The sequence below is a fragment of the Pteropus medius genome, unplaced genomic scaffold, assembly GCF_902729225.1.
Source record: "Pteropus medius unplaced genomic scaffold, Ma_sr-lr_union100, whole genome shotgun sequence".
Lineage (NCBI taxonomy): Eukaryota > Metazoa > Chordata > Mammalia > Chiroptera > Pteropodidae > Pteropus > Pteropus medius.
The window spans coordinates 11,557,994-11,574,223 of NW_024340701.1; the positions used below are offsets into that span (position 1 = coordinate 11,557,994).

General features: G+C 37.9%; 1 protein-coding gene and 1 long non-coding RNA gene across 14 annotated transcripts in view; one reads left to right on the top strand and one right to left on the bottom strand.

Annotated features, from left to right (window-relative positions):
- Positions 1-3,605, bottom strand: part of MYSM1 (Myb like, SWIRM and MPN domains 1) — a 35,500-nt gene extending 31,895 nt beyond the window's left edge. For all 6 annotated transcript variants that reach the window (XR_005658312.1, XM_039887533.1, XM_039887525.1 and 3 more), the window contains exon 1: positions 3,500-3,605. Coding sequence is in view for 5 of the 6 variants with exons in the window: in XM_039887533.1 (XP_039743467.1) it covers positions 3,500-3,576 (77 nt within the window). In the remaining variant the exon portion in view is untranslated. The remainder of the gene's footprint in view (positions 1-3,499) is intronic.
- On the top strand, positions 3,583-15,610 carry LOC120621849 (uncharacterized). Of its 8 annotated transcripts, none has more exons than XR_005658318.1 (7): positions 3,583-3,911; positions 4,447-4,525; positions 6,532-6,945; positions 9,282-9,366; positions 10,368-10,481; positions 12,135-12,335; positions 14,219-15,610. It is a non-coding gene; the product is annotated as an uncharacterized LOC120621849 (long non-coding RNA). The 8 variants fall into 8 exon arrangements; XR_005658314.1 differs by having other exon boundaries at positions 12,149-12,335; XR_005658323.1 differs by having other exon boundaries at positions 10,368-12,335; positions 13,277-15,610.
- The last annotated feature ends 620 nt before the right edge of the window (positions 15,611-16,230 follow it).

Sequence of the window (16,230 nt, forward strand, 5' to 3'; positions counted from 1 at the left end):
CCACACCCACACCTCTGGTGTATGCATCTGGACATCCAGCTGAATCTCCATAGGTACAACAAATTACCATGTTTAAACCTGAGCTCACCTTTCCTCTCAAATATGCTACTCTTCCATTGTTCCTTATCTCAGTCTATGGCATCTCCACCACCTTAGAGGCCCAAGGTAGAAATCTGAGCCCGCTCTTATTTCCTCACAATGCACATTCAATTTATTGCTAATTCTGTTGCTTCTCTCTTTTTCAAATTTAGTTCTTACACAATATCCACACTGACCTGAGATCCTGTAGTTTCAGACCTTGTAATTTTCCCTGGGTAAGTACAAGGGATAAAGCTGACAAGACATCCACCTTCTCACCTTTATCTTTTTCCACTTATCTCTATCTGACAAAAATATAAGGTTTACTGTCTGTCTTATCTAATAGGAATGTTAGTTCTATGAGAGGAAGGACTTAAGTTTTGGTATCTGCTATATACCCAGGGCTTGGTATACAAAAGGTGCTCAACCAATATTTGTTGAATGATTGAATGATTAAAGTAGGTGAGGCATGGATCACACAGGTCTCTAGGAGTTAAGGAATGAATATTTTATCATAAAGCCAATTGAAAATTGAAAGGGATAACATGGACTGCATATAAAAAAGATAATTACTCTTACTTCAAAAAACAAACAAACAACAACAACAAAAACAGAAGGGGCCAAAAAGACAAAAAGCAGTTAAGAGAGAGTGATAATACAAATACTAGAAAAAGGTAACAGTAATTTAGCAGTGTGAATAGGAAGAAGGAAATAGATTTGAGAGGATACTTAGAATCAACAGACCCTTAATAATAGAACAGAAAGAGTGGCAGGAAAGAGGTTAGAAAAGGGTATATGTAGGTCTATGCTTTGGGTGACTGTGTGGACGGTGCCATTTATTGAACTAGGAACCTAAGAGAGGCAGGTTTGGTTGGGAAAGCTGAGATTGAGCTGAGATTGAGGTGCTTGTTGAATATCCAAGTGCATACAGATTCAGAGTTGGATAAACAATCTGAAGCTTAGGAGATAGATTTGGGTTGGCAACAGATTTGGGAAACATCAGCATTAGATGTTTATTAGATGAACTTATGAAACTACAATTTTTGTAGGTCAAAAATGGCCAAACATTGGCAAAATTTCATGTGGTCCCACCCAACAGACAGAAATTTCATTCTTGAGAAGTGGTATCACCAGGGACTGTGGAGTTACTAAGTAGAAGTCTTATGGACAAAACCCCTTGGAACACTGATTTAAAAGAGCAGCCGAAGAAAAGAAAGAGAGGGAATGGTAGAAGAAATAGAAAGGAAACGAAAAAGTTTCAATGCCATCTTCTAACTTTAGTACGTAGCACTTAGCAAGCACAAATATTCCTTAACTCCTAAGTCAAAAATGTATATAATACACCTAACAAACATCATTGCTTAGCCTAGCCTATCTTAAACGTGCTCAAAACACAATATCCAAAAAACATTGGCAACACAGTTCACTGTAAAGTATCAGTAGTTTACTTTTGTGATTTGAGAGTCTGACTGGGAGTTGTGGCTTGCTGCCAATTCCCAGCATCATAAGAGAGTATCATACACTCATATCACTAGGCCAAGAAAAGGTCAAAATTCAAATTTTGAAGTATGATTTCTACTGAATGCATACTGTTTTTGCACCACTGTGAAGTTGAAAAATCTTAAGTTGAACCATTGTAAATCAGGGACCATCTGTAATTAAAAGTGTGTTTAAATTAACCCTCAAGGGTTCCATGGATGTTATCTAGAGCTATAACTACACATTTCAAGGGTCACCCTACACCAGAATATGTTACTGACGTTCCCTGGAGTTGTGTAAGGTAATGGCTCTGAGCATCAGGAACCAATAACCTTTGAAATCCTCCTTGCATAAGAGTAAGATGATCATCCGTGCCACCATTAGACATAAGGCTCAAACAGAATAGGAAGAAAGAGAAAAGAGAAAAACCAAGTACAATCAGAAAAATAAAGAACCTATAGAAATGGGGGAAAGCCAATACTCTCAGATAATCTTTAGTGTTTCCAAGGCCAACTCATTTCTCTCTAGACTGCAGATAAGTATCCCTGTCCACTTATCTTACACACTCTTGTGAGCAGTAAATTATGCGTGCAAAAGCACTGGGTCAAGATTAACTTCATCTACATAAATGTAAACAGTGATTGTCATTAAAGGCTCCCTAGTCATTGTATAGCTTGGACTGGTATGCTAAAGATTTGGGGGAGAATAACTATATATGAATTTAATCATTTCTCACATTTTGACAGTACTTTGTAGTTCAAAAGAATTTTAAACCCCCTATCTTAGTCCAGGGTTCGTACTCTTCTCTGCAATTACAGAGGCCCTAAAACGAAGTTGGACTATATGAAATTGCCTTTATATAGGTCAAAAATGGTCTAAGATTGGCAATTTCACATGGTTTAACCTAATAAAGTTGTTCATAATTACAAGCAATGTATGTGAGTTTAGTACCAAGGTCTTTTGATTCCTTAGCAGTCCAGGCCTCTTCCATTACTAAAGGAGATTCTGGAAGCACACTTTCAAAATGGTATGTATCAATTTCTTATTCGGAAAGCAAGGAGCCAAAGGGCTAGATCTCTCAAGCTGGATGTTGCTGTTTAAAACCACAATGGCTTGTTATGCAGGAATTGGTATTAAATAAATTGTGACCCCTCACTGTGTCTTCACAATACCAACCCTGAAGGTAACAGAACGGTAAAAAACAAAAACAACATTTTCAGAGCACCTACCATATGCTAAAATACATCCAATAATAACTTCACAATAATCGTATGAGGTACATATCATGAGCGTCAGTTTACACGAGCTGTATGAGCCTGAGACAAGTTAAATGTCTGGCCCAAGGTCACACTGCTAGTAACTAGCAGGGCCAACCAATGCAGAAGGAAAACCGAGAGCTGTCCAACTCTAAAACTCCTTACCCTTTCCTTTAAGTCAAGCTGCCTCTCAGGAAGTTTTTCACAACTATCCCTATGTGGAAGAGAAAACCTGTGGCCAGCAGAAATGAAACGACACGCCCAAGGTCACACGGCTTGCAAGTAATGAAACAAGGATCCCTGAACTCAGGTCCGTCCAGAGGCCACCCTTATTAGAGTTATAGTCGGGCGGGGGCAAGAGGGCGGATTCTGGCGAGATTCTCGGGTGGAGGTAATGGAAGAAGGAATTTAATTGTTGGAGAGAGTGCAATGTGCTAGGCGAAGTCGGAGCCGCCCGGTAAAAGGCGAAAGAGCTGTCCAACACTAGCCCCAGGTACCCGCCCTCTGGGCTCAGATATAGGTGACTGGCGGGATGGGCGCGGCCCCTCCCCGGCCGCCAAAAGACCCTGAACCAGCGGATGTTCTTACGCTCCCCTAGCCCTTGACAGATCCGCGGCCTTTCTGGGGTACTCTCCTCGCATCTGCGCCCCTCCGCATCCCAGCGAGACCCAGTCTCTACGCCTCACCCTGCCGCCGCTGCCACCACGTCCCCTTCGATGTCCACATCTGCCTCTTCAGCCGCCATGATGGGACCTGACCCCATCCGTCCTCCCGAGAGATCCCGCGAGAGGTGGAGAGCCAGGGGGCGGGGCCTATGCGTCACTGGGCGGAGTCGAAGCCTCGGTCAGCCGTAAGCAAGGGATGCGAAGCTTTCAGAGAAAAGTTTCCTACAGTCTTCTGGCGCTTGGTCCTTTTGACTTTTGTCGACGTTTAAAGACCTTGGGAAGTGGCCCAGGCTTGAGTTTTGAAGACATTATGCTCTGGGACAAATTCTTTGGCCCCTCAGTTTTCTCATCTGTAAAATGGAGATGATAGTAAATATTAGTAAATATCTGGAATGCGGAAAAAGTCAAGCCAGACCTGCTTTGAACTATGAAAGTGAGTACAATGAAGAACCCTCATCTATTTGTTTTTTTCTTTCATTTCTGTTTCTTCATTTCTTCCTTTTTTTCTTTCAAGATCATTCAGCACTTATGTGAAGTGCTGAACAACTTCTATTTTAAAATTCAAAACACATTTAAGAATATAACTTAGGATTGCATATTTTATTTTTTAGAGGTCTTTATAATTAATTAAAAAGTCCCATGACCATTGATCTTTACAATAACCTGGCGAGGTAGGCAGGACTGGTATCATCAGTTACACTTTATAGATAGGAAACAGGCTCAGAAAGCTGAAATGACTGTCAAAGGATATACAGCTAGTCAAAGACAAAGGATATCCAGGGTTCTTGGCTCTTTAAGGAGTGCTCACCTTCTACAAATTATGTTGTTGGGAACTGTGAAAGATAAACAATTTTTCTCAAAGAATGTATGTTCTTTCAAAAAATTAGATATTAGCTTTATGTATTCTACCTTAGCACCCCTCACTCACATTATTGTAACTGTTCTTCACTTGTCTTCCTCTACCACAGGACTGTGAATTCTTTAAGGACAAAGGCTATGTCTGCTAGTCCTTATACTACCGACATTCAGCCTGGAGTCTGACACATAGTAGGTGCTCAATAAATATTGAACTGATGAATGAATGAATGAATGAATCAGTGGAATGAATTCACTCCCTACACTTCTCAATCTGTTCCATCTCACTTTTGTTTTTGCTCAGGGCATAAGATGAGCTGTATTATGAATGTGATGGCAAAGGATGGAGAAAAAGATTTGTAAAGAGGGAGATCCAGTGCTCAGAATCTGAATATTGTCCCATCCTTAGGCCACCTTGGGGGTGCTGTTTCTGTTGTTAAAGGGCTTATCCAGTGACCAGTTCCAGTGGTAACTGGAATGCCTGACATGGAGTAGGAATTCTAAGATGTTTGTTGACTTTGGTTTACAGCTTAGAAAGGTTTAAAGTTAGAAAGATGTATATGGCCAGATGTTCAAAAGAAAATATAGAATAGAGATGCTTTCCATTGATCTTTCCATAGCAGGCCAGGATGGGAACCTTGGTAGTACTGGCTACATATGCATGGTATCAAATGCCTCCTAGATCATAAACAAAATACCTGTGAACAGTGTCTCCCGCAGTGCTGTACTGACGGCTTTCTGGCCCAATGTCAGCATCAGCAGGCATTAAAATATAATTGTAAGGAAGGAAAGGCCTGCATGGAATTCAAATATGCCCCCTAAGACCTTTAGACTAGTCTGAAGTCTCCTCCTATATGCTCCTTGTTAGTTGGCTTTATGTGAAACAAGCTTATAAGGGTCTAGGTTTATAATCCTATCCTAGACCTGCCAGATTAGGATTAAAGCCTCAAAGTCAGACCTGGTCTATTTAAAATTTCCTATTCTAGAGGTCTGCACTCTGACTTGTTTAAAGACCAATTTTCTCACCAAGCAGTTTGGAAACAGAATGAAGAATTCAGAATTTATGTTTCATAATCACTTGTTGCACTCCTACTGCTCAGAACTGGAGAAATGGCACTGAACAAGACAAACTCAGTCTCTGCCCTCATGAAGTCTATCAAACATGCAATTTCAAGATGATACTATAATTTCTGCTATTACAGGCTCTTGTGGGACCACAAAGAGGGGCACTCATCCCAGAATGAACCTTCTCCTGCACCACATTTTTGAGGATGATATTGATCAGTCAAAATTTGAGAGCAATGCTCTAGACTCTGGGGAATACAAAATAGAAGACCCTCTTCCCTAAATGAAAGGGACAACCAATGGAAAAACATTGGAAGGAATAGTGCAGTGCCTAATACTCACGCAGAGCCAGGAATAGTGCCTATTCCCACTGGCCGGATTGGAATAAACTCATGATTCATGGGGCATTTGATAAATAACTCAGACGAGTATTGTGAAAGCAGTTGAGAATAATTTACTCTAGGTAAAGCACCGCTCTGGTACTGCCTACCAAATCTTAAATATAAGATGTGAAAGGATAAAACTGTTTCCAGGTAAATGTAATTGTATCTCCACTGCCCACCCCTCCCCCCACCACAAGGTATATATAAATAACCTCCAAATATTTATAGGAATACAAAAATATCCCGCACTCAACAAGACAAAATTCACAGTGTTTGACATCCAATTACCAGGCATGCAAAGGAGTAGGGAAATATGATCCATAATAAGAAAAATCTATCAATTGAAACCCACCTAGTACTGACATGGATGTTAAAGTTAGCACACTAAAACAGTTGTTATGACTGTATTCTATGTATTCAAAAAGTAGAGGCACGAAAAATATAAAAAGAATGAAACTGAATTTCCAGAGATAAAAACTACAATGCCTGAAATGAAAAATACACTGAGTTGGATTAATGGAAAATTAAGCATCGAAAAAGGAAGGATTTGTGAACTTAAATGTGCAACAAAAGAACTATCCAAAATGAAACACACAGAGAAATTTTAAAAATTAAGAAATAGACAATCAATGAGCTGTAGGACAACTTCAAGCTTCCTAATATACATGCAACTGGAGTTCTGAAAAGTAGGCAGTAGGGGTCAGAAAAATATTTGAAAAAATAATGATTGAAAAATTTTCCAACTTTCAGGAAAATGATAAGCTCATAGATCCAAGAAACTCAAGGCATCCCAGACAGAAGACTAAGTCCCATCATAATCACAGTGATAAAGAGGGAAACTCTCCAGAGAATAAAGACATGTTACCTACACAGGGAAAAGATAAAAACGACAACAAACTTCTAGTTGGAAACAATGGAAACAAGAAGGTGTTAAATCAACATCTTTAAATGACTGAAAGGAAAAAAAATCAGGTTAGAAAACTGTATACCTAGTAAAAATATATCTCAAAAATGAAGGCCAAATTATATTTCTAAGATATGAAATCTGAAGGAACTCAGCATCAATTTGTTTTTACTACAAGAAATGTTAAAGGATATCCTTTATGCAGAAGGAGGTGATACCAGATGGGAATCTGGATCTGCATAAAGAAAGGAAGAACACAGGTAATTATGATAAATTATAAAAATTTTTTTCTTAGTATTTAAATCTCATTAAAAGAGAATTGACTATTTAAGCAAAAATAATAGCAACAAAATATGAGCTTTATAACACGTATATAAGTTAAATGTATGACAACAATAATATAAAGTCCAGAAATGGAGGAATGTAAGTATATTATTGCCAGATCATTATACTATACATGAAGTAGTATAACTATTCTAGACAGGGAGTGGTAATTGAATATGTTATCACTGTGATATATTAAAGATGTATAATATCAACTGTAATGTAATTACTAAAATAATAAAACAAAGTTTGAATATTAACAATGAAAGTTTATTCATATATTACTTGTACTATTTTTTTAAAAAGCTATTAAAGGAGGGTTGCTAACTTGCTAAAGGACATAGAACTGGGAACTAGGTATTAATGGAGCAAGAATTCAAAACAAAGCCAGCTTCAAAGCTGGTATTGTTTCCTACACACCAGCCTCTCTCTAGTTTATATATGTATCACATACAAATGTTTTCAGTTCTTGAGGTTATAGATAGTTGATCCTCAAGGACTGTAAATAAAATGGTGAGATCACCTTATCAGAGCAGAGATATTTAAATAAACAAAACAATGAAAAGACATTCAGGCCTGAATGAATTCACACATCTAAATTCACAGGAGTAAATGCTGTCAGTAGTTTTTCAAGCAATGTCTAAGAAGAAGGAAGCTGGAGTATTACAGGTTTTCTGTTTTAGTATGGATAGAGAAAGATTCTAATATTTTTTCATCCTGTTAGCCAGACCACCTATACCATGATAATGTAAGTGCCATGGGACTTTTTTTGTTCATTGCTTTATTCCTATGGCTCATAACAGTGTTGGCTGCATATCAGGAACTCAACAAATATTTGTTGAATAAATGGTCGTGAAAGACCATGACTAATGGCATGAAACTTGTATGTTACCTTGGAAACATACTTAACTCTCCTTGTTCTGACTCTGTAGTCAGAAAGCAATCTTCAGATTTTGTGAACTATATTCCCACAGAAACAAGAGAATGGTCTGACCATATTGATGTGAGTTTTATAGACATGAGACAGTCACAATTCTCAATGCAAGGAACAATTTGACAGACTGGTGGCCACATTAGTCTTGCAAGCCTTTCAGGTAGTGTGAGTTTCAAGTTCTTGGGTTCTGACCACTCTGCACATTAAGAGGATATAAGCCAGTTTATAGACATTTAAGTGTGCTCCAGGCAGTCTTCCCAGAGTCATATCTCCTCACATCACTTTTGCTAATTTTGTACAAAGAACAGAGGACAAAATGACCAAGTTTAACTGAGAGAGCTCTACGATTTCATGGTATGTTAAAAGGAAAGTTTTCAGGTGATTATATATTTCCCATCAAAATGAACTTTTATATTTATTTCTAATCCTTTTAAAGTGTAATTAGATATTTAAAAACACATAAATCAGATATAGGGAAGAAGATTTTAATTTGTTACAGTGCTCAGCTTTCCTATAAACTGAATGAACAGAGTAATTTTATTTTAATTTTTACATGTCTTATGGCGCTATTTATATGAAGTTCAAAAACAGATAAAACTAATCTAAGATGTTGGATTCGAGGTCAGAATAGTGGTTACCTTTGGGGGAGGGGTTATTAAGCGAGATGGGTGGATAGGGGACTTTTTGGTGGTAGATGTGTTCTAAATCTAAACCTTTAATTTTTTTTTATTTTTCAATTATAATTGACATACAATATTATATTAGTTTTAGGTGTACAACATAGTGATTTACCATTTATGTAACTTACAAAGTGACCAACCACCCCGATAAATGTAGTACCCATCTGACACCATACATAGTTATTACAATATTATCGGCCATATTTCTTATGCCGTACTTTATGTCCCTATGACAATTTTCTAACTACCAATTTGTATTTCTTAATCCCTTCCCCTTTTTACCTATTCCCCCAAGCCCCCTCCTATCTGGCAACCATCAAAATGTTCTCTGTATCTATGAGTTTGTTTCTGTTTTGTTTGTTTTGTTCTTTAGGTTCCACATATAAGTGAAATCATATGGCATTTGTCTTTTCTATCTGACTTACTTTATTCAGCACAATACCCTCCAGGTCTGTCCATGTTATTGCAGATGACAAGATTTCATTCTTTTTTATGGCTGAGCATCAGAGTAATTTTAGATGAGGAGAGGAAGATGTGTTACAGACAGGGTGGATCAGGGTAATATGATCACCTGTCATATCCCAGATGTTGTGGAAGGCAGGATCTCTTTTGGATCAACCTATATTTACTACAAGAAATGTTAAAAGACATCTTTCAGAAGGAAGAAAATGATATCAGATGGAAATCTGGATTTGTATAAAAAAAGGAAGAGTGCAGGGAATTCCTCCAAGGAATCCTGCAAAGTAAGTATTATCATCCCCATTTTAGAGGTAAGAAAACCAAGATTCAGGGAGTTACAGTCACAGAACTGAGTACCAGACCTGGGACTCCAACCCAAGTCTTTTCTGACTCCATACTGACTCTATTCCATTTTCATATTACAATGGAAAGAACAGGGCATTTTTCAATACCATGTGAACTGGCATTTTCTCATTTGGTTTATGAATCACAATCATAGTGAATCACAGAAAAAATAATTTTCTTATTTCTTTGAGGTAATTAAGTCTAGAAATGAGTAGAAAGTGCATTTTGAAGGTTGGAAACTTGTCTTAGGTTTACAAATCCCTTTTCTCTAATGAATATAGTTTATTTTCTTTGTTGATTCTAAAACAATTAGCAGGTAGTGCCATACCTATAAATTCTCATGAACGTTGTTAGAGGAACATTCAGTCAATAAAGCATCTGTCTTATATTTTAACTACATTGTGTTTGAATCCATTGGAGAGGCAGCTTATTCATTTTGTTTTTTCTCATTTCTGGTGAAAAAAAATCACTGCATTTCTTTTTTTTGAAAAGGCAAAGTATAATTGCAATAGTAATCCATAAAAAGCTGGCATGTTAGCATTCATGCTAATTAGCTCAGATTTGCAAAATGCTTTTAGAGCGGGAAGTGTCATACAACTGTTCACTAATGTTATTACTACGTTATGATCCAAACTGTCAGCTAAATGATTGCCAAGGACTCAAAAGAGTTCCCATTTTAAAAATAAAATGGCCAGTGAGCGGGGAGGAAAACCACTTTATCTACATAGAGGTGAGATAATAGATGAATGCAGACATAGACTTATAGGCTATGCTTGGCAGGCGTTGGATATGGCTTGAATTGTTCCAGGAAAGCAAGCTGCATTTTATTTTATTTTCCCTCCCCAATTCCCTGAAATCACATAAGGTAGCTACTGAAAAAGCTGTTCTCAATATGTTGTAAGGCAAGTCTGCCAATACACTTCTTACATTTTAATTACAGTAATGCTACATCCATCTGACACTATTTGGAAGGGGAGGAAAAGATGCCAATGTTAATGAGCTCCTACTGTGTGCCTGGCATTTTACATACATTATTTCTTTATGGCCCTTTGAGGTAAGGAATTGTTATTTCCATTTACAGATGTAGTAATCAAGGTCCAGAATACTTAAAACAATTTACCCGAGGAAATGTAGCTTATCATCTTTCATTACATCATGCTATCTTAGGTGGGATACTAATAGCATCATTCAGAATTGCATCTTTTTTTCTCAGCAACTCTCAGTGGAAGGATTATGCCTCTTTCTCAATAGCTCTAGGAGGACGAGTGTGGTTGGGCAGGCTTGGGTCACATGCTATTCCAGAAGCCAGGTGGACTCACATCCACCAGGACCACATGGAGTAAGGGGATTGGTGGCTCCCCCAACAAAATAAGGGCACTGCTTCCAGAGAGAGGAGAATAAATGCTGGGTAGGCAAAACAACAGATGCCCACCATACTGTTCTATGTTGCAATTCCCCTTGGTTCCCGGCAGCCTTTAGTACAATCTGTTAACCACTACAGGCTCACGTTAACATTGTATTGGGCAAATTAACCCAACCTCTCTAGACTCCCGCTTCTTCATTTCTAAAATGACCTATGAAATAATTTTTTCCAGGGGTGAAATTCTTTGACTGTGTTCTTATTCATCTCACAGACATTTACTGAACATTGTTATGGGCTAAAACAGGGCGATAAGAGTGTCGGAATTTGCATGGACTTTTATATGGTTGGCTGGTTAGTTAAGTATAAGCCACAAACAAAATATTCCCTCTGCCTGGAGTCCATACCCCATCTCCCATTCTCAGCCCATCCACATTCTCAGGGCCACTGTGCATTTCTCCCACCCTCTTTCCCTCCCTCTGAAAGAGCTGGTTCTGATTCAGCTCTAACCTCCTGTTGCCATTTTGGAATTCTGGCTCAGAGTTGCCAGATCTTCTAATTTTTCTTTTAAGAGAAGCCAGAAATCAAGATTTAATTTGTGAAAACCACAAATTCAAGTGTTTTAAAGAACACAATTGGACCAAACAAATACTTACATGAGCTACATCTGACCTAACGTTTGTAACTGTTGCCTTAAATCCTTCTCGCGTATCTAATGGAATGCTTCAGTTTTCTTATTATTTCACATGCCTTTCTATCCCACTACTAAAATTTTCGTATGGACAGGGAATATGCTTCTGTCCTTTTTATCCACAGCATCTAACACAATGTCTGCTATATAACAAAGACTTAATCATTACTTGTTATATGAATAAAATAATGATCTGCAAAGAATAAGGCCAGAATTTTTTAAAATTGAAAACAGAAAATATACTTTATAAATACATAATCAATGGATATATTTTTTCAATGGATATTTTAAATGAGAAAAAGTATACATAGAGAGATATTTATAAAGCAATCAAATTATAATCCTGACCAAAAGAAATACAAATCCAATAGAAAAGGGAAAATTTATAAACCTAAATAGATTCCCAAAGTCCCTTCCCATTACTGTGGGAGAAATACATGAAGTTCTGCTGCCTGCTTATTTATTTAGAGTCTTTCAGGGGAAAATAAGGGGAGGCAGAAAGTAAATAAGTTGAGGAAAAAGTTCATTCTATACTGATTCTGAAAGACTGCTTAAGATCAAATGTAAACCTGTGCTGACTCATTTCTGTAGCTCACATATGATGGAATGTGTATGCATAAATCCAGTCCAGTGTCCTTCCCTTCATTGTCTAGAAGCTTTCTTTCTACAGAGCTTTACTGTCATCTCCTTGTTTAACATCTTCCTGACCATCCACACACGCCCCCTCCTCTGCGACCGTACAGCCACTGTGTGTGCTTGTGTCAGAGTACCCATCACCCTGGCCTACCTGTGTCTACACCAGCCTGGGACCTCCTTGAGACTGGAATCATATCTAAGTTATCCATGCCCAGCACTTAGTAAGTGCTCAATGTTTGCAGAATGGATGAATGATATGTCCTCTATGTTATGAAGCATATTGTTATCTCCTGAGCTTCAGGATAGTCAGTTCAACTTAATAACTATGAGCCAGACATTGTTCTTGGGATACATCAATGAATAACACAAACAGTTTCCTACTCTGGTGGAAACACATCCCAGTAGAGGGGGAGAGAAAATAAACAATAGACATAAATTAATTATATATTTGTTAGAGGTGATTGAGTGTTATGGGGGAAAAAAGTAGAGCAGAATAAGGAGCTCAAGAGTTCAGAACGGTGGAGGGCTGCAGATTTTAAATAGAAGGCTCAGGGGAGCTCATATTAGAAAGGTGGCATCTGAGCAGAGTCTTGCAAAGTTGAGGTAGTTGCAAAGCTGATGTCAGGAGAAAGTGATCAGGAGAAAGTGACCAGTGCAAAGGCTCCAGGCGAGACTGTGCCTGGTAGAGGCCAGTGTGGTGGAGGGAAGGGAGCAAAGAGGACATTAGGAGAGGAGGCCAGGCAGGACCACATTTTGCAGAGCTTTAGGTGTCATTGTAAAGACATCGGTTTTTATTCTGAGTGAATCAGGAAGTCATTGCAGCAATCCAGTGAGATCAAAGATAGATTTTATCAATATGAATTAACTGAAATTTGCTTAGAATTTTATAGTGAGTGGTTGATCATGTGATGATTCTTTTTATTATCAGGTTTCTTAGGGAAAAAATCTTGCCAAATATAACTGATACTTTTTAAAAATATTTCCTTTTCTCCATGATCATGGATGATCACATCTTTGTCTATGCTGACTTATTTTCAGTCCACCTGACTTATTTCTCCTTTTTTTGCACTACATCGTAAGGTCTCATATGAATGGTCATATCAACCATTTGGGAAATAGTCATTTCCCATTAATTAAAATTGTGTGTTTTTATCCCATTAAGGCGTCCTTCGTCTACGTGCTTTATACAGGTTACTCTGCTAGCTTCAGTAGCCGCTGAAGTGAACAAGATCTTTTTACCACCAATAAGAAGTTTATACTCAATATGCAAACTGATAATTACAAAACAGCAGGAAAAAATGCCATTAGGCAGAGGTCTGTGCCTGGCACCATGCAGGTCTGATGGGGCAAAGCTAATTCTGTGCATGTTAGGAAAGCCGAGTCTTGTGGACTGCCTCTCCTCCTCTCAACTCACCTTTTACACCAGCTATTGCAATGGCAACTAGCTTCCCAATAGTGTAACCTGACAGCACCATGCAGCTCTCATTGTCTGCACCAGGGCTTCCCCATAAGGTAACCGATGATCAGTGGGAAGCAGGAACTAATGAATAAATGCCCCTGTCTTCCAACTCACAGCTAACAACTCTGAATTGCATCCTACCGTAGTTCCTCAAAGGATCCCTGTAGGATGGAGTCTCAGTTGGCCACAAGAAGGGAACAAAGCAATAACTTACTCTTATATTGACTTTCCTTCACTGTTATAATCTTTCCAGACATCCTTCATAATCCTTGGGTCTACTTCCTCCAAAATTCTCTGTATTCAAGGCCTGGTCTTAATCCCTTCTTTCCTGGGAAAGCCCAATCTAAGACCTGGGTTCTGAAAGCTGAGCATGAATCTTCCAAGTGTGGAAATAGGGAAAGCGCATTCCAGTCACAAGAAAAAGCCGGAGCCAAGATAAGGAGGCATGAAGAGTGAAAGTTGTATTAAGGGATTTGCAGTAAACTGTTGTAAATGAACCAGAAGGTGTATGGAGATTGTGAAGAGGAGGAAATTACTAGAGGGAAGTTTTGTTGATTGAGAAATACTTATCATACATGCTAAGCTGAAAATATTGAAAAACTGTTTCCCCAAAGTTTTGTTTGTTTTTTTGTTTTTCATCATAAGCGTCCATATTGTTCTTCATCTCTGAGAAAGCAATGGCCCACAGACTGGAGAATAACTTTGAACCCATACAATCAAGACAAAATTGAATATTTGGGTGAAAGACCAAATTCTGGAAAATAAAACTGCTTTTATGCATATTATCTGCAGGTGTGTAAATCAAATTTATAACCATCTATTATGACTGAAAGAGAGGGATCCTGAAAAATTTCAAGGAAGAAAAGTAAATGGAAATGAATTGTGTAATATCTATTATTATTAATTAAAGTTACATAAAATAGCAGTGTATTTCATTGTCTTATGATTATGAACAAAAAATATGTGCTTTTGTGTAATTACTCCTACCTTATTTACCCTTATTTAACAATTAGGACTTAAGTTCTTCAGCTACAAATACTCTTCCTGGGAGGCATGGTACATTTAGGTTTAAGAGAGAATTTTGGACCTCCTTTTTTATTTAAGTTCTGTCTATGTTCTATCTTATATAACATCTAAAATATTTCATCAAATCTGAGCTTCTTTGTAATGGATAGACAGTTATTTCATTATTTTTTATGACACTAAGAAAAAACGGTGTTAATTACATTTTGACATATTGTTAAAGTGTAAGTTGCATCCTGATATCGGAGGTTTGTGAAACTATACAACTTAAAATTGATGCTTGCAATTTCATGTCCCCTACCTAACTGTGAGCTATGGGGGCGGGGAGGAATTTGAATTGTTCAACTTTGACTCTTTCTAATACTTGGTATAATTCCTGGCATATGTATGGTTGATATGTACTCAACAAATATTTGCTGAACTGAGCAGATCTCTACCTATCTTTACTCATTTTGACATAGCTTTAATAACCTACTTCAGAGACCAAAGGGACGGTTGCTGGAGGGGAGGACAGTAAGAAGATGGGTGAAAAGGTGAAGGGGAACATAGTCAATAATATTGTGATAAGTTTGCACAGTGACTGACGGTTACTAGAATTAGTGGAGTGATGACATTGTAAGGTATAAAAATGTTAAATCGCTATACTATACACCTGAAACTAATATAACTAATATAATATTATATATAAACTATACTAAAATAATATAAAATAAAAGCCTGCTTCAAACACGACATTTCACAGGATGAGAATTTCATCATCCATCTCAGAAACCTGCAGAGTACAATGAAACAGACCTACTACTATTCAGCATCGAAAAAAAATATCATATTACCATCTTTTTGTTTATGCCGACTCAAGAACTTAAAGTGTATGAAGATTTTCCACAATCTGTTTTGTGTATGTTTGTCTCCATGCCACAAATCATATTCTCTCACCTTTATAAGAAAGCCAAGGACCTCTTAAAACAAATCTTTGTTTAAATAAATGTGGTAGTAAAAATAATTTTGAAAGTACAGCTATTGTGTTACTTATTTACTTGCGAGGGTATGTTTGCGAGGTCACATGCTGTCCCAAACTCTTCTAACCCTTTGAAAGGATTTACTTTGAAAGAAAAAAATTGGACATCAGGAATTATTTATATACATTTTCTGTGGTTTTTATTTAAGGCAGGAAGGGATTTTTCAAGGCTTTCCACGCTTTTATTTGATTTAATTTCATGCTCACTGGAGCCCATTTCCATCACAGTCACCGACACCTTGAACTTGCTGTGATTTTCCTCCATTAAGCAGCCCAGATGATATTCAGTAAGATTCTTGGCCTCTAAGCCTCATGTCTTGGAACACAGACCTCACTGCATTAGCAAAGATTCCGGGGCATTCTTCTGACTAATCCGACTAAGCTTTTGAAAATATACTATGACTGCTAGGATTTTTCAGCCTTAGTCTGGATCTGGCATAAAAGGAACCAGAGACCTTGGAAGACTCAGATGCCTGGGATGCAGTGGTTACACTTTATTAGCTCCAGAGCGAGGGCTCCCTTCCCCCTTCCCCTTTTTGTCTACACTTCCCCATCCTGGCCTGGGACCTAGACGACCTGCATCTCTGAATGGCAACACAGAGTCACTGAGGAGCTT